Source organism: Carassius carassius, chromosome 29 (assembly GCF_963082965.1).
Source record: "Carassius carassius chromosome 29, fCarCar2.1, whole genome shotgun sequence".
Lineage (NCBI taxonomy): Eukaryota > Metazoa > Chordata > Actinopteri > Cypriniformes > Cyprinidae > Carassius > Carassius carassius.
The window spans coordinates 7,931,808-7,959,712 of record NC_081783.1 but is presented as its reverse complement, the minus strand read 5'-3'; the positions used below and the strand labels follow the sequence as shown (position 1 = coordinate 7,959,712).

The following is a 27,905-nucleotide window of genomic DNA, read 5'->3' as shown; positions in this document are numbered from 1 at the left end:
TGACTTACTAAGCTGATCCAAATGGCCCTGTCATCAAAATAAAGCAGATTTGTTGGGCCTTAATGTACGTTTATGGCTAAAGCACTTTTCCTTGTAACACTTTGAAAACAAAGAAGTCTAATCCAAAGGGCATTCTGCACAACTACAATAGAAGCTAGTAACGGGTTTTACAGGGCACACAAATGGTTAGGAATAATGGAGGCAGGCTATACAGAAACGGGTAATGACACTGAAAAAACAACCGAACATTTTACGAGGGAAATAATGTCCTCATTACGCTTCAGGGTAGTCCATTCTCATTCCATTCAGTCTGTGGCTCCCCATTTCCCTCATTGTGAGTTTCATCATGCTGTGATTCAGAGAGGAGAGTCTCAAGACCTCCAGATCCTGTCTTGTGTGCTAGCGCAGGATCCAGGCTGAAGGGGTCCCGTTCTGTGAAAGAGTATCAGAAAGCACAGACCACTGCTCTGAATGAGTCATGAGTTTTTCTGTGTGTTCCTGTAAGTGAGCACATTCAGAGGGTTGAGAGAAGTCTGGAGAAGAAGGCTTTCAAAGCTAGTGGGCCGACTCTTTGATGACTGCAGGGGCGACAGCATTAGGGGATGTTGGCGAGGGGGGTTTCTCTTCTTTAGGGGAGCTGGTGCTCTTCTGGGGGCCTGCACCAATGCTGGGCTTGGCTTCATCGGGGGTATGTTCATTGAGAATCAGGGGAGCTGAGGATTTCTGCAGGAAGAATGTGAATGTGTCAGTACTGTCATTCCTAAACGGGGTACATGTACCCAATGGGTGCTTAGCAGGGTTCAGAGGGAACTTGGAAAGATTTCAGTTTTCTTTTGTTTAACAAAATTCATCAATCTTAGGTGTCTTAATAAAAGAGAGAGAAGGATAATGATAATTATAATTAAATGATAATGCAAAATGAACTTCAGTGTAACATTAGTTGAAAGCAAAAACAAAAACTTTATATAAGAATCAACAGTTAGTGAAGGTCACTGGATATGATGAAGACAATGTTTCTCAACCAGTGTTCAGCAACTTACATAATTATTTGTTTCATACATTGTCTAATTGCTTGAGGTGCTTTTTTTCACCCAAATTCAGAAGCATGCTTTGCGAATTTATTTACACAGCTTTTGTGAATATAAAAGCTAAATGGTATGACACAGTAGGAGTTTTAAAAAGAAATTAAAAGAGACAAAATAAGAATAAGGGAGAATCAAAAATTTTTGAAATAATTTAATCCATTACCAATGTAATCCATAAAAAGTAACTAATTCTGTTACAATATACAAAGAGTATACTGTAATGATAGTTTATACACACACAAAAAAAACAACAACAACGATATCCTGCAAAATTATTTGCTTTGTTTACATTAGAGTTGCAAGGTGAATCATTTTGGCGAAAAAGATGACGATCTCAATTCAAACACCCACGCAAACTTATTCCTGAATGACAATAGGCTTGTTTGAGATGAGCAAAATCTGCGCAGAATCGATCACCGGTGATCAGCGCGAGATGCATGCCGGTTAGAAATGTGTCCGAGTGCGGTCCGCCTTGCTCTGATGTCATGCTGACGTATGTCAAAAATCTCTCGCGAGCGCAAGGCGCACCTGTCGGATTCTGCAGTCGCGCGCAGTTGCTCTCCACCGACTGCGCTGATCAAAAGCATGATGGGAAACGACTTGCTGACGACACAGCTTAATGGTCATTGGCAGCGAATGTCAGCTGATATTTTTTTTCCCTTAATTCCAAGAAGTCCATTAGCATAATACTATAAGTATTTAGGACATGTGCTTTATATACCCTTTTATTTTCTTGGTTTAAAGTTCTGTTTGTTGTCATTTTCTCTTTATTGTATTGCATGCTTGTGTTAATTTTGTACATTGAGATTTTTGAACAACAGTAATCCATTAAATAAATTAGTCAATCAAACATGCATATCTAATGTGACGGTTTTACAATAAGGCCTCATGTTTGTGTTTTTATCTAAGATCTTTATCTAGGTATGTCTTATTCCAGGAGTGCAGTAAACAAAACCCACAAATGCATGCTAATTTCTTAATTTAGAATGTGTTTTTGTTTTATATAATTTTTGAATATTAATTAGCTGTACACACTTTTATTGGTCATTAAACATGAAATCCAAACTTACATTAAGGTGACACACAATTGTGTAATATATTTATATGGAATATTTTTCATGTAAAAAAGGGATAGTTCACCCAAAGATTTTTTTTCTTTGGGTAAACTATCCCTTAAGTAGGATATACATCAAGTTAATCAGCTGTGCCATGTCCCACTCTTAAATGTTTAACCCATAATTAGGGATAACAATGTAAATTTAATGCAGCATCTGTTTGCTCATCATTTCTCATTATGGCTTTGATTATAAAAGGCATCCACAAAGTTTACAATTGTAGCAAGATGGAGAATATGTTACTAAAACTATCAGACTCCCAGGGAGCAATCACATTAACAGTAAGCAAAGAAATTGCTGAGAGAATAAAGAATGGTAAGTAAAAAAATAAATAAAAAATTGGTTGCTTGATGATGTAAAAATAATGAATTTTATTTTTATTGATTGAAATTCGTTTTTTATAGACAAAAAATATGCAGCATATATAATGCAACAAGTGAGATCTGCAGAACAGAAACAAGGTAAGGCATTTTTCTTTTAACCATAATAACATTATAACGTTTAGAATGATCATGGGGATTTTTTATTATTGTGTTCTCTTTAGCAGATACTACCCACTGTCCAGCATCTCTGTCTCAGTGTCCCCCTCCTGTTACTACTCTGTCTCAACTTCCCCCTCCACGTCCAGCATCTCTGTCTCAGTGTCCCCCTCTTGTTACTACTCTGTCTCAACTTCCACCTCCACGTCCAGCATCTCTGTCTCAGTGTCCCCCTCTTGTTACTACTCTGTCTCAACTTCCCCCTCCACGTCCAGCATCTCTGTCTCAGTGTCCCCCTCCTGTTACTACTCTGTCTCAACTTCCCCCTCCACGTCCAGCATCTCTGTCTCAGTGTCCCCCTCCTGTTACTACTCTGTCTCAACTTCCCCCTCCACGTCCAGCATCTCTGTCTCAGTGTCCCCCTCCAGTGATTGATCATCCAGTATCCCTTGTCGAGTGCCCTGTTGAAACAAGGAAAATAAATCTCACACAAACACACAATCTTCAATCCCCTTCCATGCAGTCAGAATGTGAAGAAACCCAACAAGGTATGCACTGTTTCTAATATGTATAAAGTTGATCTTTCACAATTTTAAACGGCTGTTTTCATAGAATTCACACACAGGACCACGCTGCTGCTGCTTGACCTCACACAAATGTATCTGCATTTGTACTACAGAAATAAAATAGCATTTTACAAAAAGCTGGAGCAAGCCTTCAAAGAAAAAGGTTACAACATCAGCAATGAAAAATTGCGCAAAAAACTTGGCAACATGATCACTACTTACAAAAGGGCTAAAGACCGGTGTCGGTCAACAGGAGAGGGAAAAGTTACATGGGAGTATTACAAGGTTGGTGTGCTTTTTGTATTGAAATTACTGCAAATCACTGGGTTTACATAAAAAATAATTTCTAAAGCATCTCTATTTACATTGTTTTACATGTTTTCTCAAAGGAAATGGAAGACTTATTTGGGAAATCTGGAGTTGGGAGTGCACCATCAGGCACAATCTGCTCGACTCCTCTGTTCAACACTACCTCATCCCAGACCAAGTCCTCAATTGCACAGGCCACAGGCTCCCAAGAACAGCCTCTCCCAGAAGAACAACCAGGTCCCTCCACTGCTATGCCCTCCAAAGAAATGCACAGAAGGAGACAAACAGCATCAACATTCTGTGAAGTTTATGAAGCGCATTCAGAGAGGAGAACAGCTGCTCTAGAGTCACTAGTGCGGCCTGACTTGGAACGCAGAAGAAGGCTTAAAGAGAGGCGGAGAAGGATGTTTGAAAAAAAATCTCTTACCTGCCTTGGAGAAATCATTGAACAACTAAAAAAAATCAGTAAATCCCAGGAAATGATAATCGATCTATTAAAAAATAAAGTTTAACCATATAATCCATTCCCATGTGTATCATCATTTTATTGCTTATCACATCATTATTATAGAGAACACAAACATTCCTCCCTAGAGAGGGGACAGTGGTTGACTAGCAGAATATATGTCAATCATTTGATAGTAAGTGCTTAAAATAATCCTGTACAATCCCATCCACCACCTCACAAAACAGTTAAATCAAAAACCTTCTTAAGATAAGTTTAATGGAGGGAATTGTTGAAGGTAGAACAAGTAAATGTGATGTTCACAGGCGGCCACAGATTGCATCTCTATAATGTGAAGCATTATTGTGAATGTGGGCTTCTGGTGGGTATGGCTCATCCTCCATAACATCTGCCTGCTGATCCTCGTCAATTTGGTCATTGGATTTCAGGCAGATGTTATGAAGAATGCAACAGGCTGTGACTGCAGAAGAAATGTTCTTTACTTTTTTCATGTGAAGACATCTGAGTCTCCTGAATTTTGATTTTAAAATTCCAAATGCATGCTCAATAACTACACGAGCAGAATTCAGTTTCCTATTGAAGCATCTCTGCCTGAAAGTCAAGTGGCCATTGTCTCTGTATGGCTTCATAAGCTGAAGCGAGAGAGGGTATGCAGAATCTCCAATTATATGCATGCCCTCAGGAACCAGGGAATGTGGATCTTCCTCAAGAAGTCGGCCTACCTCTGACAACCGAAATGCCCTTGAATCATGCCAACTACCAGGGTGACCCACACTGACATGACAGAACCGCCGCTGACTGTCACAGAATCCTGTAAGAATTACAGAATAGAACTGTTTCCTATTGATATAGGCCACAGGATTCTCACAGTGCGGTTTTACTATTGGAATGTGGCATCCATCAACTGCACAGACAGTGTTAGGAAACCCAGCTGTTTCAAATTCTAACTGTGATATGTGCAGGGCTTGTCCTCTGGGCCAGGAGATGTAATGTGACAAATGTGTTATTACAAGAGAACAGAAATCATGCAGGTGTGTTGAAACTGTAGATTTGGTTATGTTAAATCTGTCTGCCACTCCTCTATAGGACTCTTGGTTGGAAAGAGTCCATAGAGAGGCAAGTATACTGTTTGTCAGCGGCACCTTAGTCTGCTGTTTATTCATGTAAAAAGGACCAAGTGTATTAATTAAATCCTGCATTAGGAAGAGAAAAAAAATAGTTATCATATAATAAAACCATGGACACATGAATTTGCATGGGGGGAGCATATGCCTAACATGATGTTTTGTTTGCCTACATACCTCCACATGACCTCTAGAAAGTCTGAAATGACTTTGAAACTCAGAAGGACTGTACAAATGGACCACATTCTCAACAAAGTGAGGAATTTTAGGGACATTCCTAGGAGAGAGAAAACATTTATTTTACGTTTTAATTAAATCCTTTAAACCTTTATTTTATTTAGTGCTGAATTATCTGCAGTCTGGACTGTTTATTTTCATTAGATCTATTCAACTTGCAACATACCAAGACCAGATAGATTTATATCCCTACTATTTACTGAAAAAGCCATTTTAAGTAATGAGCACTTCACCTTAAGTGATTCTCCTCATCATAACCATCTTCGTGCAAAAGCAGTGGTATTTCAATTGCATCCACTTCGTCTGCGATAAAGAACGCGAACGCGATCTCTTCCATTGCTGACGTTTGCAGTCCACAACACAGCGAGATTCAGGAAGTGTCCGGCTTGCCTGCACTTTTTTAACTCCTCCCCTTACTGCAGCCGCCTACTCTCGCTTACAATTCAGGCGAGGCAAGGCGCATCTCAAACAAGCCTAGTGATTCAGCTATGTCTATCATGACTGTTTCACATCGCGACTCGCGAGTGTCAGTGGAGCTTGAGAAGCACGTTTTGTTTTCACCCATGTTAAGTAATCATTCATGCTGCAGCTGATCCAGAAAGAGCAACACAAACAGTTTTTTCAACCACACATAATTATTTTTGTGTTACAGACATTTAGATAACAGAAGTACTTGATAAATGTTTATAGTGTGGGTATAACACTTATTCTCTTTACAGTAGCGATCAAAACGAAAGTATCTTATTCTTAACACGTGTATGTATTGTAAGGCAATATCTTCTTCCGCCACGGGGTGGCGACAAACTGCCCGTTTAAAAAAAGTATTTGTCATTGAGTAATTCATTCAAAAGATTCCAACTGAGAAACAGGTCTCTATGATTTGAGACGCTGACTCAATTTAATTTAATTTAATTTTATTCAAATTCATATTTAAAAAAAAAAAAAGACTTGCAATGAATGCAATGAACTTTTTTTCATAACTAGTAAATTGTTGGGTTTTTTTCTTTAGAATTATGAGAGAATCATAATCTCCAATTTATAGTCCTATATATAAAAAAAACATGATTCTCAATTTATCCAGAATCTTGCAGCTCTAGTTTACATGTTGTTTATTGCTCCATATAACTCATTAAAATAGAAGTTTAATATCATAAAGTGCAAGTTAATTTCAATATGCACATACATTTTTTTATCTATTTTTTTCAGTTGAATAAAATACTATTTTTCCCTATACATCTCATCTCGTGGGATAAATGTATATATGTATATGTATGACACACACACACACACATACACACATATACATATATGTAGCAAGGTGCAAGGTTGTGGGTTCGATTCCCAGGGAACACTTTAGGTAAAAAAAATGTTAGCCTGAATATATATATATATATATATATATATATATATATATATATATATATATATATATATATATATATATATATATATATATATATATATATATATATATATATATATATATATATATATAATTACATATAAATATCCATGATCCTGTGTATTGTCACTTAATGCATTCATTTACTCCAAGTGGATCTTTTTCCTGGCCTTCTAACCCTCTCAGCTCTTAGGGTAATTGATTTAGGATCTTTCTTGCAGACTCACTACTCAACGCACAGTAAGGCAGCCAGCTACATTTCAGCCAAATGAACACTCACTTGTTCACTCAAACACTCATAAAAAAATGCTGTCTTACTGTGGTTTGTGAAACAGGGTTGCTGCTCTTATAGGTGGAAGCAGCAGATGCAGCAGGGGGGGTGGGGCTAGTCGAGTCTTCCAGCATCACCCCTCTTCTGTCCAACACACTAGCAGAAGAGAGAAAGACAGAGTTATATAATCCTGTGATCAGGTGTGACATTTTCCTGACTTACATATATCAAACCACATGGCATCTGCAAAAAAAGGTGCTTACTTAAGTTTGTCATCCTATTCAATGCTATACCACTTTGTGGCACCCCTGTATACAAGCAAAACTACATTAATGTTCCTACCTGGGGTAATTAGGGCCACACAGAACCTCACAGCAGTTCTTGATGATGTTCTTATGGCTATAAGGGTTCTGCACACGGTTCTTTCCAGACCACGAGCCTTTGATCTGTACAGTAGAGATGAAGGTCTTAGAACTTTGAAAATAACACCAGCATAATGTCAGAACAGCCACTGACTTTTACAATCCAATTCAGCCTCCAACTCTCTACTGACTCTTCACTGCTCTCTGATGTTTCAAGTTATAAAGCATCTGTGCAAATAGGAGCTTGATAAAAAAGAATCTTGTATTTGTTATCTTTTATTTAAATGTGCCTTTTCAATTCTAGCCATTCCATCCCTACGGATTCAATTTGATCTAGTTAAGCACTTCAAGGTTCCTCATCTTAAAAAGACATGCCTTTACGGTTTCATCTGCTCCTAGATGGAAATGTATGTATGCATCACAGGCAAATCTGGAGGGGAAAATCATCTAAAGTTTCCAAGTTCCATGTGTTGTGTTCCACTCAAAATTATTACACCAGCTTTAGGTTTCAGTAAAAAGTTAAGATGTATCTGAATTTGACTGGAAGCTATGACAGAGTCTGCAGGTATTGATACAGAATCCAGTTTAAACTAAATCAAAAGGCGAACGACAATCATGTCACACCACATTATTTGCAGCAACTGCATCCTTCCTTCTCGCTTCCTCCCTTACTCACTCTCACTATTTTTCACTTCTCATTAACAAGAAAAGGGCCAGAGGGCAAATGTGGCAAAACAACAACAAAAAAACATCCTAAATTAATCATTAGGGCTAAGTGTGAAAGTGCCACAAAACTACAGATTCTGCTAAACTAAATCAAAGCATTAATAAACTTAAACCGCTGCAGGGAACCTAAACATTATATATACATGTGTTAAGACTTTTTTATTTTTATAAATACTTAACCTTAAGAAAATTTTGATCAGAGTTTATTATTTATTTTTGTGTGGGGTTTGGGATTTTTGCTAACTTGTTAAAATAAAAGTTTGAAGGTTTCTATTTATTTGTTTATTTTTTTATAAAATGTATTTACATTTTCTATCATTATATTATATATTATTATTACTATTATTATATTATTTTATTATTTATAGGGTAAAACCGGTTACTAAATTACTGTGACTTTTGCAACTAAATATAAACCCTGATTTTTGTGATTTTCTAGAAGATGAACATTAAATCGTCAAAATAAAAAAACCTTCGGTATGCATCAGGTTTAAGAGATTTATATACAGACTAAATTATTTAAACTGTTAAATCTAAAATATGTGGCAATAGCAAAGATTGGGATACAAATGTCAACTGCTTTTTTATAATTAAAATTAATTTAGTTTATAGTTTATATTTAAACAAAAAATGAGGTTTTATTAAATAAATATTTTTACTTCAATGACTTTAATACCAATGTCAAATTATGTGTATCTGTTGGATACAGGCAAAATACAAAACCTCTGGAGGTCAAAATCTTCATTTTTATAATGTCTATAAACATCTGATGCGTTTAAAGCTTCTTTTCATGCAAGTTAATCTTATGTTACATAACAGCTTATCTGACATACCAAATAGCTACTATAAAACATGGGATTTGTGCCTCTAATACTATAAAAGCGTAATGGGACATCAATGTGCACCCTGTTCATAAACAGTGCTATAAATACTGTATATACTGTACATAAAACTCCTGTTGAGATGTTCTCTGTGCTTGCTTATCACCGAGATGGCACTGTTGCCAAGGTAACTGCTGGATCTAGTGTTCTGAAAAGCTCTAGGGCATGTGTTTATCTTTCTAGCCATATCAAGAACCGACAGTAGACTTTGGAACAGACAGGTAAGAAACAGACTCACATCCTCATTGGTGGTCTGGTTGAGGGAGATCAAGTAGGTGTGGAAACCAGTCAATCCCACCACAGACCAGAGCGTGAAAAAACACACCAGAACCTCCAACACAGTGCAATGTGGAGTCAAGGAAACAACATGCTCAAAAAGATCTACAATACACAGTAAACAATGTGTTTAAACTTTGATATTTCTTTGCTCAGCAATACAAAGAATTTTAGAAAAGAAAATACATAAAATAAATATTAGAAATCTAGTACACAAACACAGTTTTTATCGTGATACATGATTTACAGCATGACAGGTTTATCAGGAGCTCATTTTGCTTTCAAATCTTCAGGAAGTGGTTCTATAGCCAAGACGAAAGGATATGTTCCGGGAGTTTCTTTAATGGTATTCAGAAATCCTGAGTCCACTGAACCTATAAAACACACAGGATATATTTATTTACTTCATGTATCTATGCATGCAAGCAGTAACTCACAGCATCAGATGTCCCATCATCTCCCATTATTACATGTTCAGAGGATTTTCACACATCCACCCACACTCTGCCAGAGCTGAGAAGTTTGCTCTGTTCGTTTACAAGCACCTTTTCAACCACAGTAGCTAGGTTTGCATTCAGACTAATGAAAATCTGTTGAAGGACTAGTTTACCCAAAACTCCAAAAAAGGGCAAAAGAAAAATAATAAAAAGGATCTTAGGGTAGTCTATGTGACTTATTTATTTGTGTTTTACCACCATTTCAGCAACAATGGCTTTATTCATGGCCAGTATCATTACATTACATCATTTACAATAACTATAAGAAGCAACCACTATTCAAAAACATACAAGTAACAACAACAGTACTGATCAAAATCATACAGAATCTTTCAATTTTCTGGTTTCTTTTGCCCTTTCAATAAATATGAATGAGTGAGTCTCCATCTCTGTCTATCTCTATGTGACTATATGCTATATATATATATATATGACTTCTGAGGCCATACAATAACTATGTGAGAAACTGAACAAAACGGATGTCATTACTCATTTTCACCTAGCTCTCAAAGTACATGACACCTATGGTGGTGAAGGTTTGAAATGATGACATTTGGTTCAATATAAAAACTTAGATCTCAATCAAGTCAAAGCAATTGTAAGGCTTCAGAAGACTTGTATAATAGTGTATATGCTGCATGGACTAATTTTAGGGTGACCAATGATTGAGGATATGTATGGTCAGATTAGATTATATTATTTAAATTAATAGGCCAGATTTCAAACCGCAGAAACTGGTTATGATGAAAAGGTCAGAGCTGATTTATCCTCGCATAAACTTGTCTCGCACATATGATATTTGTGAAAAAAAAATTCAAATGGAAGGGGAAAATAAAGGGATCAGCTTCACTTTTTTGGAAAGTCAGTGTAGATAGCTTTGTTATAATCAAGCTGCGATGTGCCACATGTATCCGGTGTCGATGTGGTGTGGGGTAGAGCCCTGCACGGGCCTTAGATTTAGGCCCGAGCCCGGCCCTGGCCAGAGACGCTCAGGCCCGAGCCCGGCCCGTGTCCGACAGCTTATCATTTTTTTTTGTTTACTCACATCATCAACAAAATGTTAAACGTGCTTTTATAAAATAAATAAAACAAACATGATGCGCTTTCTTCCGTCTGGTCTTGAATAGGAGTGCTTCACAAAAATGAACCGAAACCGAGTGAATACATGCTTCACAGACATGATAAATATATCTATATGAAAGCTTTAAACTAGTACTTAAAACATATCGAAAACAAAAACTCTTTAATTATAATCATAATCCGTATAGATGCATTTCTTAAAGGTGCGTCTAATGTGGAGAATGCGAGCATTGCACATGACCAAATGTCTCGTTGTATGTCATGGTAATCAAAATGCAGCTTTTCCCGAAGCGCTCTAACTTCTCCCTGATGCTCTGCATGGTCAGTTGTCACCTGTATGCTAATGCGTGTGTATATGCGTTGCATATTGCGTAGGCGGTGCATAATATGTATAATAGCCTATAATCGTTATAACAGTATTTCATACAGTAGCCTATGTGTGCTCTGCACGTATATGGGCACAATAAAAGGAGAGAAGCTGAATGAGCCCGAGCCCGACCTGTTAAAAAAACAAAATTGGCCCAAGCCCGGCCCGAATGGACTCAGCGTGTCGGGACCCATCGGGCTTGCAGGCCTCTAGTGTGGGGTAAGTATGCATTTCTCTGAAAGCTTATCACTGCTATTAGGGCTACACGATTAATTGCATGTGATTGTCATGCGTGTCTCGTCAGTAAAGCCGGTTCTGTGATTAGCAGTAAAAGTCCATCACCGGCTTTCAAATGCAGCGGCACTTACTACACAGAGCCGTAGTTCGCTGACAAGCTACCCAATACCGCGTCATAATCACAGACGAATCGCATGCGGTTATGAGCGCGATATTGGGTAGCTTGTCAGTGAACTACAACTCTGTATATAAGTGCCGCTCCATTTGAAAGCAGGTGATGGACATTTACTGCTAATCACAGAACCAGCTTTACTGACGAGACACGCATGACAATCACATGCGATTATTCGTGCAGCCCTAGTTGCTATGGAAACATAACAATCATAATCCGTGTCACATTCAGAATCTGTGGTACGACTGAATTTATCTGTGCATGTAAACATTAAAAAAATCATGGAATTACACCTCAAAATGAATGACAGTCACAATGTATTATACTTTAAATCAAGTTCAGACGCTCAGAGCAAACTGCCCAGGTATTCATGTGAATTCTGCTTCTCTCTTTCTGATGGTCTATAGAGCACTTTGAGACGAGGAAAGCTCAAAGGAAACATCGTACAGTGGCTCTTCTGATATCCTGAACACTCCCCGACCAAGCCACGCTTGAGAGAACCGTATTCGCATACATACTGAGTGTCACTTTAAGACACTTGTTTTCCTAGAAACTATGACCATTAAACCGCGTGACTGTCTGTACATTTTAAATTGTTATTGATAACATGAAAATGTAATTTCCTCTTTTAAACAATCCGATTATGGATGTCAACAGTGAAGACGTTCAGGCACTCACACACACATTTTCTTGCTGCGATACTCACGGAGAACCACATGGACGATGTCAAAGGCGAAGATGTAAATGGTAAGTAGAGACAGCGAGAGTGTGAACAAGTAGAAGTATCTGTAATTCCTCTTTCCTACGCAGTTTCCGACCCAGGGACAGTGATGGTCAAACCGGTCTGAGGGAAAGACACACAGAATCTTAAGACTCTCATGTCAAGTAGGTTTCTACATTCTCACTCAGTGAGTGTGGATCTTCTGTCAGAGACCGGAAATTTTACTTCTTAGAGGGAGATGATATTCAAACTAGTGTGTGTGTGTGTGTGTGGTGGGGCAGGTGCAGGCCACTCAAACAAATGATCCTGTGTTCAGGATGCAAAACTGAGCCCTCAGTGAACTGTCTAATATCAGCATATGTTTGAATAAGTGCGTATGCTGTCTGACTCATATCTTAACAATTCACTGGAGTATTCTGGAGTATCAAACATGTGCAACTATATCAAAACGAAAGAATGCTTGTATGTAGACATAGTACAACAGCACATTATTTTAGTGATACAAAACAAATGATAAATCTAGTGAAAACTAAAAAACTAACGGTTCTGCAAAATAGCTTGTTACATTGAAACTTTGAAAGTTAATTAGGCCTTGTAAGGTTCAATTCATTTCTTGACTTATTAATACTTAGTAAAAATATTAGTATATTAATTAATTGCACTTCTTCCTTCAACAAGCCACACAATCTGAGGTAGCATTAATGTTTTTTAATGCAAAATGTTAGGGACAATCACTCACCCACACAGTTGTCGCAGATGCTGCAATGGGAAGCACGTGGGGGTCTGAAGATCTTGCAGGTGTAGCAGTACTTCAGCTTGACGATCTGGTTGTTAATTTGCACGTTCTTGATGCGGGGCGGAGGCCGCTGTCCAGCCATGACATTCCCATTGGCTGCTTCTGCAAGAGATGAGTAGAGACAGTCAACATGGCAACCAGCAGCCACTCGGGTCGATTAACATCCATATGCATGACACATAACACAGCCTCTGATAAAGGACTCACTCAAGGCCACTCCAGCGCGTGCCATGACTCAGTGACAAAAGAAATGAAAAAACACCAATAAATCAGACCCAGCAGAGTGTGTAGCTCTGTGAAAAGAGCTCAAACCCTCAAGTACAAAATAGTTACAAGTATAATGATTTTTGCACTGAGGCTGCAGCGGAATGAGATTAAAACAAAATTTCAAAAGAAAAATGAAAGGGATAAGCCAGTCATTATCACAAAATAAACTTTGATGGCGATTAAGACCATGAAATGAAGCGGAGAGATCTTGTATCACACTAAAGGGGTTTATTTTGCATTAATGACATGCTGACTGCACATTATCCCCCTTAATAAATCAGTAAATAAATAAATATGAAATCTTATCATGATATGATTATGTGAGAAGATGGAGCTAGCACAGATAACTGCCAGTGACAACCGTTAAATAAACAGTGTAGTGATCATTTTACAAAAATATTTGACCAGAGAATAACTTATTTGAACAATGCAAAAAAATTATAATAATTGGGTGTGCATGTACTTTCACTAAAAATGCTCACATATGTAAATGATAAACTGCTTTCTAAGGAAAATAATTTTATATTATTGCTTTTTTTCTGTTATTGCCAGAGATCTAGAAAAAAATAAGCATCTTTTCTATTCCCTTTTCTTTATTTGCATTTTTTTTTTTCAAAATGATTCCCTTTTATCCGGATAGCGACAACACTGAAGGCAAAAGCTCTTCTTTCAAAAGGTAATTTCCTTGCATTTGTCAGCTCTGTACTTTTATACTCTAGTGAAATGGTTGCATTAGCATGCACTCAGGAGACAGAACTACACAGCTGCCTCTTAATCCACAAAAAAAAAAAAAAAAAAACGGTAAATCCAAACTTGCATCTGATCCAGCATCAGCCACTTTTCATCAGCCACACAGAAATTCATCTAAAAATAGCATATTAAAGATGGAATGCTGAAATAGAGCAGAGGAAATCTGTATAAATCAATCAACACAACCCTATTAGAGAGAACCATAGAACAATTCCACATCAAAATCAGTGAAAGGGGTTAGTGGATATTTAATGACATCAGAGAATACTCTGGTTTATCAGGGGAATTGCCAAGAGAAATGATGTCCTGGTTTAGTGAACATCAGTAATAACAAATGCTGCACTGCCCCTAGGCACGTCTGAGCTTCAGCACTGGTGCTGATGTGTAACAACACTGCTCTCAGTTAAAAGAGAAACCAGGGAGGGGAGAAAAGAAGAGAAGAGAAGAGGGAGGAAGAATGGAGAGAAGTGTTGGGAGATGAGTCCATCTTTATCTTGTAATCAGTGCAGGGAACAGTGACAGACTGGTGACTGAACTAGACAAGGCAATATTTCCCACAGAGCCAAAACCACACAAATGAATCACTAGAAGCAAAATTAGCAAAATGAGAGCAGCAAGATAATCCAATTTAATTGCATTTAATTAGTCAGATGCAGTGAAGTTAACCTTTCTGACATTCAAAGTAGGACAAGCGTGCAAAAAAACTATGCATGAATTCCCTAATTTAAGCCTATTTTGAGGTTTTCTTTTGTATTTTCAGTTCACTGAAAATATATATTTTTGCTGCAGGGTAAATGTGTATTTTTTCTTTTTTGGCAAAGAAAGCCAATGCAATGGGCATTTTGGTTCAATGCACTCACTGTAGATCAGGATAGACAAAGGTCTAAGGCAATCTACTGAGGCCATTTCTTTTACTATTTAACGGTCAATGCTTGAGCTGAGCAGATACTTTGTCAAAGAAAAAAAAAAAGAGAGAAGACAAATGAGCCTTAGGATTTGAATGAGCCTCATCAGTTTCTGCCAAACACCTCGGCAAAAGACACCATTTTCACTTTGAATAGTCATGACACTGGTTTCTGTTCAAGTCAGTTGACATATGGCACTGTGTGGGTGTGTACCAGTCATGTGAAGAATATCTATTTCTTATTTTACTTATTTGTGCCTTTAATGGATAATAAAGTGAAGTAAAGAAGAAAAGCACATTGGCAGAAATGAGATTGGGACATGCACTGATCAGATTCAAACTCTCCTGGAGCAGCTCATGTCCTCTGAAATTTCACTTGTGTGAATTCAACATAAGCGTGGGATATTTTTGGGAAGTGTATTTTTTTTATTTATTAAATTATGTAAAGGGATTTGAGGGAAATAAAGAATGGTAAGCAGACGTAAGTTTTAAGGTTTCTTGCCTCGTTCGATTTGTAATTTTAAGGATGAGATTTTTGCTTAAATGTATATCTAAAAATACAAATGCATCTGAAGACAAAATACATCTGTTCTTCAACATCTGTGATTTTCCCAAAAAGTTATATAACCAATAAGCCCATCAAGCTTGAAGAAAAGAAGAACACAATGTTTGCCAGATACCCTCAGGGTTCATGGACCAACGCACTCAGCCATTTCAATCACAAAACAAAACAATAAATTAATCAGCAGGTCTGGGCTAACAGCATCCCACTTACGCCACACGCTTACTAGACTATTCATGTTCTCCTACTCACTGGGCCAAAACACCCGCAGGTGGCACTGCTGGTGCGAACGATAGCATTAGACTTCAAATCCCCTTCCCTGAACTCAGTCACCCTCACACTCACCGATCTCCATCTCAATGAAGTTGGCCTCCTCCGGCAGAGCCCGTGGCAGCACCCCTGGGTCACTGAAGCTGGTTCGGAGCAGCATGGCCACGACAAAGACGAAGAGCAACACTGCAAACACAGGGATGGCAGGAGACAGGTGCACTGCCAGGTACGGGCACCTGTACGGGACAAGTGAACAAGAAGGATTACAAATGAGGCAGGCAAAACATGAAATTAACAGCACAGAGGTTACATGAGCTTATAAACCTGAAAGTGAAATCGCTCTATTATTGAAATAAAAGTAAAAAAAAATAGGAAACTCCACAGCTATAATATATGTGATGAAGACAAAAATAATAATACAAACAAAACACACACACACACACACACACACATATATATATATATATATTTTTTTTTTTTCAAACTAAAATAAATGACAATGAATAGATAAAGAATTTGCATTAAAACAAATAAAAATTTCTGCTGGATAGCAGATGTTTTGAACTATAACCCTGCAGTAATAGAAATGGTTTGTAGAAAGTAATGTAAAATCATTCTTAATTAAAAAAAATATTCTTTAAAATAATTCTGTTTGCTGATGCAAGCGGCTAAAATGTACACAATTCACATTACACATAAACGCTGCTGAACCTAAAGAGTTTTTTTTTTCCTTTCAAAAAATGTTAAATTAATGACGCTGAAGCAAAATGGCAATGGATGCATACATTTCCCATCAAACACAAACATTTCAGTCGGCACACCAATGCTTTCGACTATGAATTTCCTAAATCCAACACAAAAACATTTTTTGTTATCTTTTTGATATAGCATTACTTTCTCCCTGAAATAAATGAGGGGAGGTCATTGATGAAGCGGGTTTGTAATATATGTCTGGCACTGTCTTTTCAGACCCAGTCAGGCAGACAGCCATACACCACTGAATTTGGTTGCTCTCATAAATTGCAGATGACTTGGGTCCTGTAAAAATCCCTCCCTTCGCTCAGCCTTCAGCAGATTGGTCGGCTCCACAGGCCACTGCATTGAGCTATTAATAGGGTCACCCTGGCTCTCCTCCACCACTCTCTCCTTCAATGTAGACCTGCTATACTAAGATAATGTATGGCTAATACATCACGATAATGGTTCAGCTCATCGCAGGCACTGTGCATCCACTCTCAGGGGAAATTTGCTACGTTTAGCGTTATGAACAAGCAAAGGACATCTTTACAACACTAACTACAATACAGTGAGGGAGATAGAGAAGACATGACAAGTCCTAATAACTAGGAGTGCATCGATAAAGATCGGCCGATCATTAATGCGCATATCGTCAGTAAAGCCGGTTCTCTAACCAGCGGTAAATTCCCTCAGGTGCGTGACTGACACGCTGCACAAATAAACCCTGATAATGAACGTGGATTTGCGCAGCTAGTTAGTTAACAACGGCTCTGTGTAGTAACAGCTGCTCTATGTGAAATCACGCACCTGATGGAATTTACGGCTTTACTGATGAGATGCGCATTAATGATCGGCCGATCTTTATCAGTGCACCCCTACTAATAACACAATACAAAAAGACACACAGAACTAGATTTTGTGCATAGTGGAAATGTAAGTTGTGGTTGCTCATTCAAAAGTTGCCACTATGGTATTTTGGGTGGTTATTTACATGGAGTTGGGTGACCAGTATTATTTATGTACTATTTATTAATGTTTTTTAAAATAGGTTTTATTTGTATATTTTCAGTTTTCATTTTAGTTTATTTTTTGATACCGACTTGTCATTTTTATTTTTTATTTAACTTTTAGTTAAATTATTTATTTACAGCTTTCATTTATTTTTATTAAAATATATAATTTTATTACCAAGTAATAAATTGTAGTAGGCCTACTAATAATTTAAGTACAGTTAATTGTCAAGACAACAATTTCTAATTTTCTAATTATGTTTTCTAAAACAATTCTAATTTTCTAATTAACTTATTATAATTATACTTTTTATTTATTTCAGTTATTTATTTCAGTTCAGATTTAACAATAATAAAACTTCCGTTATAGGATCCTGCATGTTTATATACACATCTAAAAATACTCAGACAGTAGAAACAAAAATCTGTATGTTTTCCAGATAATGTCTTACATATTTATAATATTTTTTGTAATATTTTCTATTTGTCACAAGTCTAAGAGACTTATTTTTTCATTCATATTAAAAAAAAAAAAAAAAAACCTACATCCAATAGTTTAGTAGAGTATTTCTCCTCAACACACCTTGTATTTTGATGCATCGTTAATACAAAAAGATTTACAAACTAAACTTGACTAGGCCTTCTTTTGGGGAATTAAATCTTAAGTGCTTCTAATAACACACAAAATGCAAACTATAAAGTTTCAAACCAAACCTTCTACAATACATACTAGAAAACTAATTAAATCAGTCTATACTAGACTGTGGGTATATCTCCTCACACGTCACATACACTCCTTCAGGTCCAGCACACAGAACAACAACATATTGCAGCTCTTAAAAGTATTAGCAACAGAAAGATCATTTCTAGTGAGACATGGTGCAAGTTCAGCTGGTTGACAAACTGGTGTGTCAGCAAACCAGAGGTATCAATACACTAGAAATCGACCTGTGGAACGGGTCAGATTAGTTTGATCCATTTAAAACTATGAGACTGGAAGACATAAAGAGAAGGGGAAAAAATCCAGAGCAGAGCCGGTCGATAAAACTTTCCACTGCTCAGATCATGAACAGAATACTGCAGGGAAATCCATTTATTATCATGACAGCTGTGCTGGGGCAAAGCGGAGGAAAACTGAGGAGAACCGCGTGTGTGTGTGTGTGTGTGTGATGTATCATTCTGGACCTGCTCCATCATCAGTTCCTATCAGAGCCCTAAGCTTCCCGGACATTAGCATCATGCAATGCTGGATGTGGCCTCTCTCACCATATTAATCAATACATAAGATAAGCAGCTCCAATATAACAGTACAAATTCTGTTATCGCCACTACTGATGCACAAGGTTATTGAACCACCATAATTAGCAATGAATTTCCTCAACAGAACAACAAGAAAACACAAAAAAGTATTGTGCCTCAGTATACATAGTCAACACTTTACTGTTGAAAATCAACACCAATTTCCATTTGACTTCCGTACTGTGACATAGCTCTGGAACAGGATATTGGATCACAAGTTTAAGAGTTTGCTAAAACAAATATCTAAACAGCCATTCGGTTAACATTATCAATGATTAACAGTGCAAGTTATTTCTTTCTGATTCAAGCTTACAAATAAAAATGATTCGTTTTTTCTCTAACCTAGCGGATGTATCATTTACAACAGCACCAGAAACACAGGGTCAGTCAACAGGGTCAGTTCTGATTTCATGTCGACTTCTTCAACATATTAGCAGAAGACATAAAATGCTTACCAAAGATACTTTTTCGTGAATTCTGGCATTAGTATAATTAAATAATTAGTTCAAATTACACACACACATACAAAGCTACTCCCGTCACTGTGTTATAGCATCTCCACCCTTGTGTTTGCCTTCACAGCTTTACCTTAGTGAATTATCTGCACTATGCTCCACAGAGAACAAGGTGAAAAGGATTGTTTTCCACAGTTAAGACAACATTAAGCACAACAGCAGAGTTTTATGGCTGGCTATGAAAAGGCTTAGCTGTTTGTTCGTATAATCAATAGAGCTGCTTCATTGGTCTGGCTGGTCTCTAGGTGGAGACTGGTGGGGGCATGGAGGCCTGCCAATTATCGTTACTGATAGTGCTTGGTGCAAGCATCTTGTACGCCACCGGAAAGGCCAATGAGGAGAGAAAAACCATGGATGATGCTTTAAAACAACATATAGATTTATTGTGACAACCTGGTTCAGGCTGAAACAAATCCGAAGACAATTTTATATAACATAACACAGTTAGTGATGCTGAATGCAGTGTTGATGTGCAATAAGCTCTCACGTTCATATTCTACCATTCAAACGTTTGCAATCAATACAATTTTTTTTAAAGACATTAAGAAGTGTATTTAGAAAGGATGCATTAAATTGATAAAACAACAGTAATATTTATGATACAAAAGATTTCTACTTAAAACAGCTCTTCTTTTGAACTTTCTACTCATCAAAGAATCCTGAAAAAAAAATGTATCTCTGTTTCCACAAACATTGATAATAGTGAGAATTATTTTCTTGAGCACTAAATCAACATATTCTGAAGATTTCTGAAGGGTCATGGGACACTGAAGACTGAAGGCTCTTAATTACCTATTTTAGTTTTGAGAAGCTTCCATAACAGATACACTAAATACTGAGAGAAAGATTTTCTACTTGTTATACTTCTAAGGATGGAAACACACGTTGATATGTGCATCAAAACCAAAAAGTAGGTCAAACTGTTAAGGAATGAAAGGTCAAGCAATTCCCTAGAAAATCATTCAACATGCAAATTATCACCTCATTCATTTTGATTTTGCATTGCAAAACTTGATGATGATGATATTAAATTTGCATGCAATAGCACTAACAATAAAGTGTGGAAAGATTAAGAAGCGAACAAATAAACTGCAATCTTGCATCCGGGTGTGACATCAGCAGCCATTCTTTCTGATAAAGGACTCTCATAAAAGCTTAAAGTACAAACAGGTGTAGGTAACGTAAAGTATAAAGTACAAAAAGTACAAATATGTACTGATAAAGTACAAAAGGATATTTCAGCTGTGTTACACTGATATAAGTTGTAATGCCGGGATGTTGCCATGCCTAAAAATTACTTGCACAACCTCTGTTAATTCTTCATAAAGAGTATGCCAATTATGTATGAATTATGAATTATGTATCACTGGCACAAAAAAAAAAACTGTATCCTAATCCCTCATGAAGACAAATTTGCCACAGTTCCAGTTTTGCACTCACATTGCACAGACACAAAAAATAATAATCCTAAAGTATAAACTGTCTCCTCTATTTTATCACGACCCTGCAGAGGGACAGAAACAGACGGGAGCCCTCTCACACAGATCGTGAAACTGACTCAGTCATACACTACACACTTCCTCTGCAACAACACGAGTAACTATCCACTATAAAATGTATAGACATTTAACTGCTCAGCAACAATTCCATAAAACAAACATACAGGACAAAGACAGAGTGAAACCCGATCCATGTACTTCTAAAGTGAATGAATGAGTGGGTGAACACAACCACCAGAATCTGATGACTGTCAACACATACAGTACAGCTATGTAACAGTTTCACTGGTGTAGAACCATTTTAATAAGAAGATGAAGTATTATAAAGGTGAAGGGTGTAGGTCTGCATCACTAACATACCAAACAGAACTGCAGAAACTGTCTGTTTTCAAACAGGTTTCCTGAACACTTTGTTTTGATAGTGTCACAGTATTACACTCTTCAGAAATTCGGTCTACAAATGGCTTAGGTGTAGATTTTTCTGCAAATTATGGTGGGATATGAGATTTTTCAGTGCTGTTATTGTTAAAGAAATTATTTATTTTTTTAATCTACAAAAATTTTAGATGTTGCCTTGGCAACAAATAGAAACAAAATAAGATTACATACTAAAAATAAACAATAAAAGCTCATTCAATATATTATATTCTAGAATTAAAAAAAATAATAATATATCTTTATTTTATTTACACTGAATTCCACACTTAATCTTTAAGTTGAAGATAACAGGCAAATAGCAAGTGGTTCTTCCTTCCAGTCAATCGACCAAACCCTCGGCTATAGTGAGTGCAGGATCAGCACTATTTTTTATGGTCTACTTTGAAACACACACGGAAATTTTTTTTTTTTTTTTTTTTACTAAATTTCTAGCCTACACAACCAACACATTATTCTAAATCTGATATCCAAAGAAAGTAAAAATATGAATGCAATGCAACTTGCATAATCTTGTGCACACTAACAGCCAGAAATTAAAATATAAGATTAAGAGATTTTCAGCAAACAAAAACACATGAGAAGAATGGAAGGGAGGTGGGATACATGCTCTTCAGAGACACAAAATCTTTAGAAAGAACTATCCAAAGACCAGCCTTGCTGATCAATCTTGTGCCTGCAGAGGAATAAACTGTCCAGATACAGGCCCCATGGACAGAGAGGTATATGAGGACACAATAGTGTGAGCATTCAGCAATACTCAAAAAATAATTCTCTGTAAATTCAAAATAGCTGGAAGCCATGTGTTTCCATAAACAATGTCAGTCTCCTCTGGAATCTCATGCTATGAATTAAATAAAAGATAAAGTGCACATAAAAATATATGTGCACTACTGAAACTAAAGATCCAGCAGGGAGTCAGGGACTATATTATGAATAACCTTGGGTGATATTTAATAATTGTGATCGTCACACAGGCAGAATTTTATCAATAGCCAAAAACATTCTTAGAGACAGTATGACAATATATATATATATATATATATATATATATATATACATACACACACATACATACATACATACAGGTCCTTCTCAAAAAATTAGCATATTGTGATAAAGTTCATTATTTTCCATAATGTAATGATAAAAATTAAACTTTCATATATTTTAGATTAATTGCACACATATTTCAGGTCTTTTATTGTTTTAATACTGATGATTTTGGCATACAGCTCATGAAAACCCAAAATTCCTATCTCAAAAAATTAGCATATCATGAAAAGGTTCTCTAAACAAACTATTAATCTAATCATCTGAATCAACCAATTAACTCTAAACACCTGCAAAAGATTCCTGAGGCTTTTAAAAACTCCCAGCCTGGTTTATTACTCAAAACCGCAATCATGGGTAAGACTGCCGACCTGACTGCTGTCCAGAAGGCCATCATTGACACCCTCAAGCGAGAGGGTAAGACACAGAAAGAAATTTCTGAACGAACAGGCTGTTCCCAGAGTGCTGTATCAAGGCACCTCAGTGGGAAGTCTGTGGGAAGGAAAAAGTGTGGCAAAAACGCTGCACAACTAGAAGAGGTGACCGGACCCTGAGGAAGATTGTGGAGAAGGACCGATTCCAGACCTTGGGGGACCTGTGGAAGCAGTGGACTGAGTCTGGAGTAGAAACATCCAGAGCCACCGTGCACAGGCGTGTGCTGGAAATGGGCTACAGAGAAGCAGCACTGGACTGTTGCTCAGTGGTCCAAAGTACTTTTTTCGGATGAAAGCAAATTTTGCATGTCGACCAATAAAATCATCCAGCCCTAGAAGGTGTGTCCAAACTTTTGGTCTGTACTGTGTGTATATATATATATATATATATATATATATATATATAAAATAAACAAAATATTCATACACTCTTTAAATGGTTTCAAACCCAATGGCAAGTTTAGTCCATAAAGATGACTTGATACAAACAACGTGTAAATGCCATTAAATAAATCCCAATTCATCTATTAGCTAAACAATTTGGAATCACACTTTTGCACTTAGCCCAGTCTCTATGCTAATATGTCTGCCTCAAGAGGACTTATTATCAGTAACAGCGATATGAACATGGTGTGCAGTGAAACCCTACAGGAGCCAGCAGCTCCATACATGACAGTGTTTCTGACTAGGGACAGAATTGTTTCCTTTCGCTGATGAACAGGCCTAATGGAAGATCCTTGATATGAGCAGGGCACAACACTCAAGTCTCAGGAAACACCGACCACAGACGTCAAAGTCGACACAAGGGAGCTCATATCCACCCAGCAGAGCTCATATCCAATTTGCAGCACATGCAGCTTTATCATCATGGACAGCAATCTGCTATTGTGAAAGTGTGTTTCAATAACAAAGATGACACAGCTCTTTCCCATCCATCAACACGCAAATTATCTCACACAGTTCGAAAATCTGCCATAAATCTTAATATAATCATTTTTCATTAGCATATATATAAATAGATTAGATGGATGTATGGATGGATAGATTAAGCTGGGTACTAAATTGTTTTAGGTTCATGTTGGTTGATCTACAGGTTATAAAGCTCTTTAGTTTATAGCTCTCCTTAACAAAACCCTATTGTCTTATACAGATGGTAAAACTAACCTTACATATTTTTGTAGCCCAAAATTAAAAATAAGAAAAATAATAATAATAGTTTTTGTTCTTGTGGATATTTAAGTCGTTCCTGTCCTACTGGAGACTGTCGTATGACATCACCAGTTAATTATGACTGTCAGTAACAGTTGTAACAGAAAGTCTGACTCATTCTCACAAACTGGTTCATTTGAACGGTTCGATTCAAAGAGTCGGTTCAAAAAAACAAATAAAAACACGGTTTTACATCACATAGCCTACTCTCCTGAAATTGCGGCGCGGCATAATACGTGATATAAATAAAAAATGTAATGTACCCACTGCTATTATAGATCAATGAATGTACCCTAACAAATACACTTCTGTTTATTATGTTTATATATTTGTATTGTTTCCCAGTTCAGTTTTTTGATTATCAATTTAGAATCTTAATTTAGCTTTCATTTCCACAAAACAATTTATTTACAAATTTTGGCACGTGTTAATAAAAACGTTATTTAAACAGTGGTTTGTATGTGTGCTAAAACTGCCATAAGATTAAATTGTAGGCACATTCTCTCACAAGAAATTTTATTTGTGAAATTTAATATAAATGTTTTGACACATAAAAGAATATTAAAGTAAGTGTTTTCTCGGTTTAAATAGTCGACGACTGTTCACTCAAGAATTACTGGGAGTGATTCAGTTCGCAAAAGAATCGTTCAGTCCGGTTTTGTGAACCGCTCCAAACAATTAAGAACATCTGAATCAAAACACCGATTCATTCACGAATCGAACATTTTTGTTGTCATATGAAAACACAGCCATGGCGTACAGGAACCAAATTCAGCTTGCACAAGAGATGGCGTGTTTTCACTCCAAAACATCAGAGCGTTTCGGTCCTCAATATTTCACATACTTTTTATCGTAACATTGTTGCATTTACCATGTGGCTGTAATATGTTTTGACTGCTTATTAAAGATACTATTTCATCCTTGCAATGGCATTAAACAAAAGCCATCTACAATGGAAATCCCCCACTGTAACAGTGCACACTAACAGTTTATCTCGTCTCTAGCAGAGCAGATTATGTCCAATAATCACCAATTAGATGCACTTACTCAAAGGCGAAGAACAGAGAGCAGGTTCCAATGATGAGAAACAGGGTCAGGTAAAATACTCCTTTCTGCCTAGCCATCATAACCCGTCCATCGCAGCAGAAGGTGTTTTTCCCAGGTAATTTCTCCCATTTTCGAGAGACCTTGCGCGTTATCATCACCGCCGACATGATAGCGAAGGTACAAGCAGATTGTCTTTTGTCAGCTTAACCTGAAATAAACTACAGCCGTGTCCACTAAATGATTAACCTGAGACTAACGACCGATTAAAGTGTTATTATCAGCAATACAAATACAGGAGCTTTTTTGTCAAAAATGCAATTCTTCCTTCACCCGCACGATTTGTTTGTAGGTTTTTTCCCGTGGCTCCTCGCGGATCTTCAGTGTTTCTTAAAATCATCAGTCTGTCGCGCTACATATCTGCTCTTCTGTAGGCTACTTAAATCCATGGTTAAATTCCCAATCAAATACCAAAAAGCAAAGTCCTCATCCAAAAACGAAGATTCCCCATACTGCCACAATTTGAAAGTGCTTCCCTTCATAAAACGTGTACAGATTTCGAATGAGAAAGCGAGGCTTGCCTGAAATAAACGTGTATAAACGCTAAACGCACATCTGGAGTGTGAGTGGACCTTGACCGACTGACATTTATGTCATTGGTTAGGTTGGTTTAAAAGCGTCTATCCCGAGATGATTATTCGTCCCTTTTCTCTTAAAAGGATACAAAATAAATCGGAGTAACGCCTTTTGTGATCTATGCCGATTATACAGCAATTATGTGAGTAATGTGCAAGATAATCTTTGCTCCAATTTCGTGTCGTAGGATGCAAGCAGGGCTGGATTCTCTTCTGGAGCAGGAAACACGCCTAGATTGAAATGTCTCTTCTTAAAGGGCCAGTGTCACACCGTACAGGGAACAAAGGAATTTTGTCTTCTAATAATAATATCCAGTATTGTTATTTTTTAGCCTTTTTGGCGAGCGTGATATTTTCAGCACGTTAAAGGATACTTCATTAAGGTCTATTCGATTTTAGGCCTATTCCAGCCATAGCTATTTGATTTTAACATTGTCTATTGTTGTTATATATGGTTTTGTTACTTTGTCTAATGTATGTATATTTGTTGTTCTGTGTTTTGTTTATTGTGTGTAAAATTGTGCTAAAAATTTTGTTGTTTAATAGTGTGCTTCTGAATGGTTTCCTATGCAATAGCATTTCATTTTTCTCTCTTCCTTCAAAGAAAAAAAACCCTATTTTGACTAAAGATATTCAGGAAATCAAATGGAAGGTGAGAAACAAAAGCTGCTTTATTTGGATGTATATGCACCATTGACAGCTGTATGAGTATTTTATCTCTTCTGATCTTGCACAAAAGAGAAAGCCTTTGTATTGCATGTGTAATCTTGTAAATATGTAAAATTCTGTAAGCGCATATTCAGCATTCAGCATACTCAGCTTAGCTCGTGAGAGATGAAGTTCAGCCAGTTTATGTGTAGGAGTCCATTAGAGACAGTGGGGAGGAAATACTGTATGAACTATAGCAAAGATTATTTAAATAAGAAAGCTTTTAATAACCATGTGCGAGAGAAAGACTGTCTTTATAAAAAGCAAGAAGAGGTGATAGGTTTGAAAACAATACAAGGAAAATACAAAAACAGACCCATATAACAAGCAAGTGGTAGACTTGTGCTTCCTTCACAAATTACACAAGTCCACTACCTTGAATAAAGAAGGCAAGGAAAATACTTAGTCAGAACACATGGCTCATTTTCAAAGACTGTCAGTGGAGACAGATGTTTATTTTGAACCAGATAGTGTAGATATCAATCTGCTATAAGGCATAACCCTTTGGCCTGGCCTCTGCTGGTAGATTCTGTAACTGCACCATCTGGTTCCAAAAAGCATCTTTCTACTTTGATGATCTTTTAAAATGAGCTAAATATGACTAATGAAGAAATAAATGTTTATATTAATAAAGCATGTCTGTGTTCTCATGCTTCACTCTCCACGGGCTCGACAGACTTAGTCCAGGGGTGTCCAATCTTCTCTGTCCTGGAAGGCAACTGTGCTGCAGAGTGTAGCTCCAACCTGCGCCTGGAAGTTTCTAGTATACCTTGTAAGACCTTGATTAACTGGTTTAGCTTTTTAATTGGGGTTGGAGCTACACTTTGTAGGACAGTGGCCCTGCAGTGACAGTTTTATTGTTATATTTAAATATTATTTAACATAAAACACATTTTTTTATTAGTCTGTTTATTTTTCAGTTTGAAAAGTATTTATTAATGTATTATTTTATTCTTAAATTTTACTAAAAGTCTAAACAAAGTAAATGAAAGGTCTATTTATTTGTTGGTTTTTCTTTTTGAATTAATAAATTAATTGATTCCTTAGTGTTTTACTTGAAAACAGGAAAGCACGTGAAACGTTTAGTTATTTAGCTACTTGATTTGCTCATACCATGTTTTTTTTTATCGTTCTTTGTCTCTCTTTTATACATTTTTTGTAGATATGTATTTTTTATAAATATAGCTATATTTTGTGTACAAAAGTTGTTATACGTCTGTAAAACGGTTAAAGCTAGAAGGGATACATACGCATACGGGGCTACTGGGAATGTTCACATATACAGAGTAATTGTTGTCACACTTTACAACAATAATTACTATTTTTGCATTATTGTAAGGGCTAAGTTTAGAGCAGGTGTAGATGTTAATAAAAAACAATCTAATAGGCAGACAAGTAAATTTA

At 36.8% G+C, this 27,905-nt stretch overlaps 1 protein-coding gene across 1 annotated transcript; it reads right to left on the bottom strand.

Moving 5' to 3' along the window:
- Window positions 1-48: 48 nt before the first annotated feature.
- LOC132109558 (palmitoyltransferase ZDHHC9-like) lies at window positions 49-26,016 on the bottom strand. The gene is made up of 9 exons (XM_059515735.1): window positions 25,162-26,016; window positions 15,998-16,158; window positions 13,113-13,271; window positions 12,359-12,496; window positions 9,627-9,673; window positions 9,262-9,366; window positions 7,397-7,500; window positions 7,102-7,210; window positions 49-723 (listed from the first exon to the last, which is right to left on the bottom strand). The coding sequence occupies exons 1-9, from the start codon at window positions 25,326-25,328 to the stop codon at window positions 556-558; spliced, it is 1,158 nt and encodes a 385-aa protein (XP_059371718.1). The 5' UTR covers window positions 25,329-26,016; the 3' UTR covers window positions 49-555.
- Window positions 26,017-27,905: the final 1,889 nt, after the last annotated feature.

Excerpts from the sequence above, each read along its gene's own strand:
- LOC132109558 (XM_059515735.1), bottom strand. The coding sequence starts at position 25,328 with ATGTCGGCGGTGATGATAACGCGCAAGGTCTCTCGAAAATGGGAGAAA. Across the intron at positions 13,272-15,997 it reads CTTCATTGAGATGGAGATCG|AAGCAGCCAATGGGAATGTC; the intron begins GTGAGTGTGAGG and ends CATCTCTTGCAG. Across the intron at positions 12,497-13,112 it reads CATCTGCGACAACTGTGTGG|ACCGGTTTGACCATCACTGT; the intron begins GTGAGTGATTGT and ends TCTTTCCCTCAG.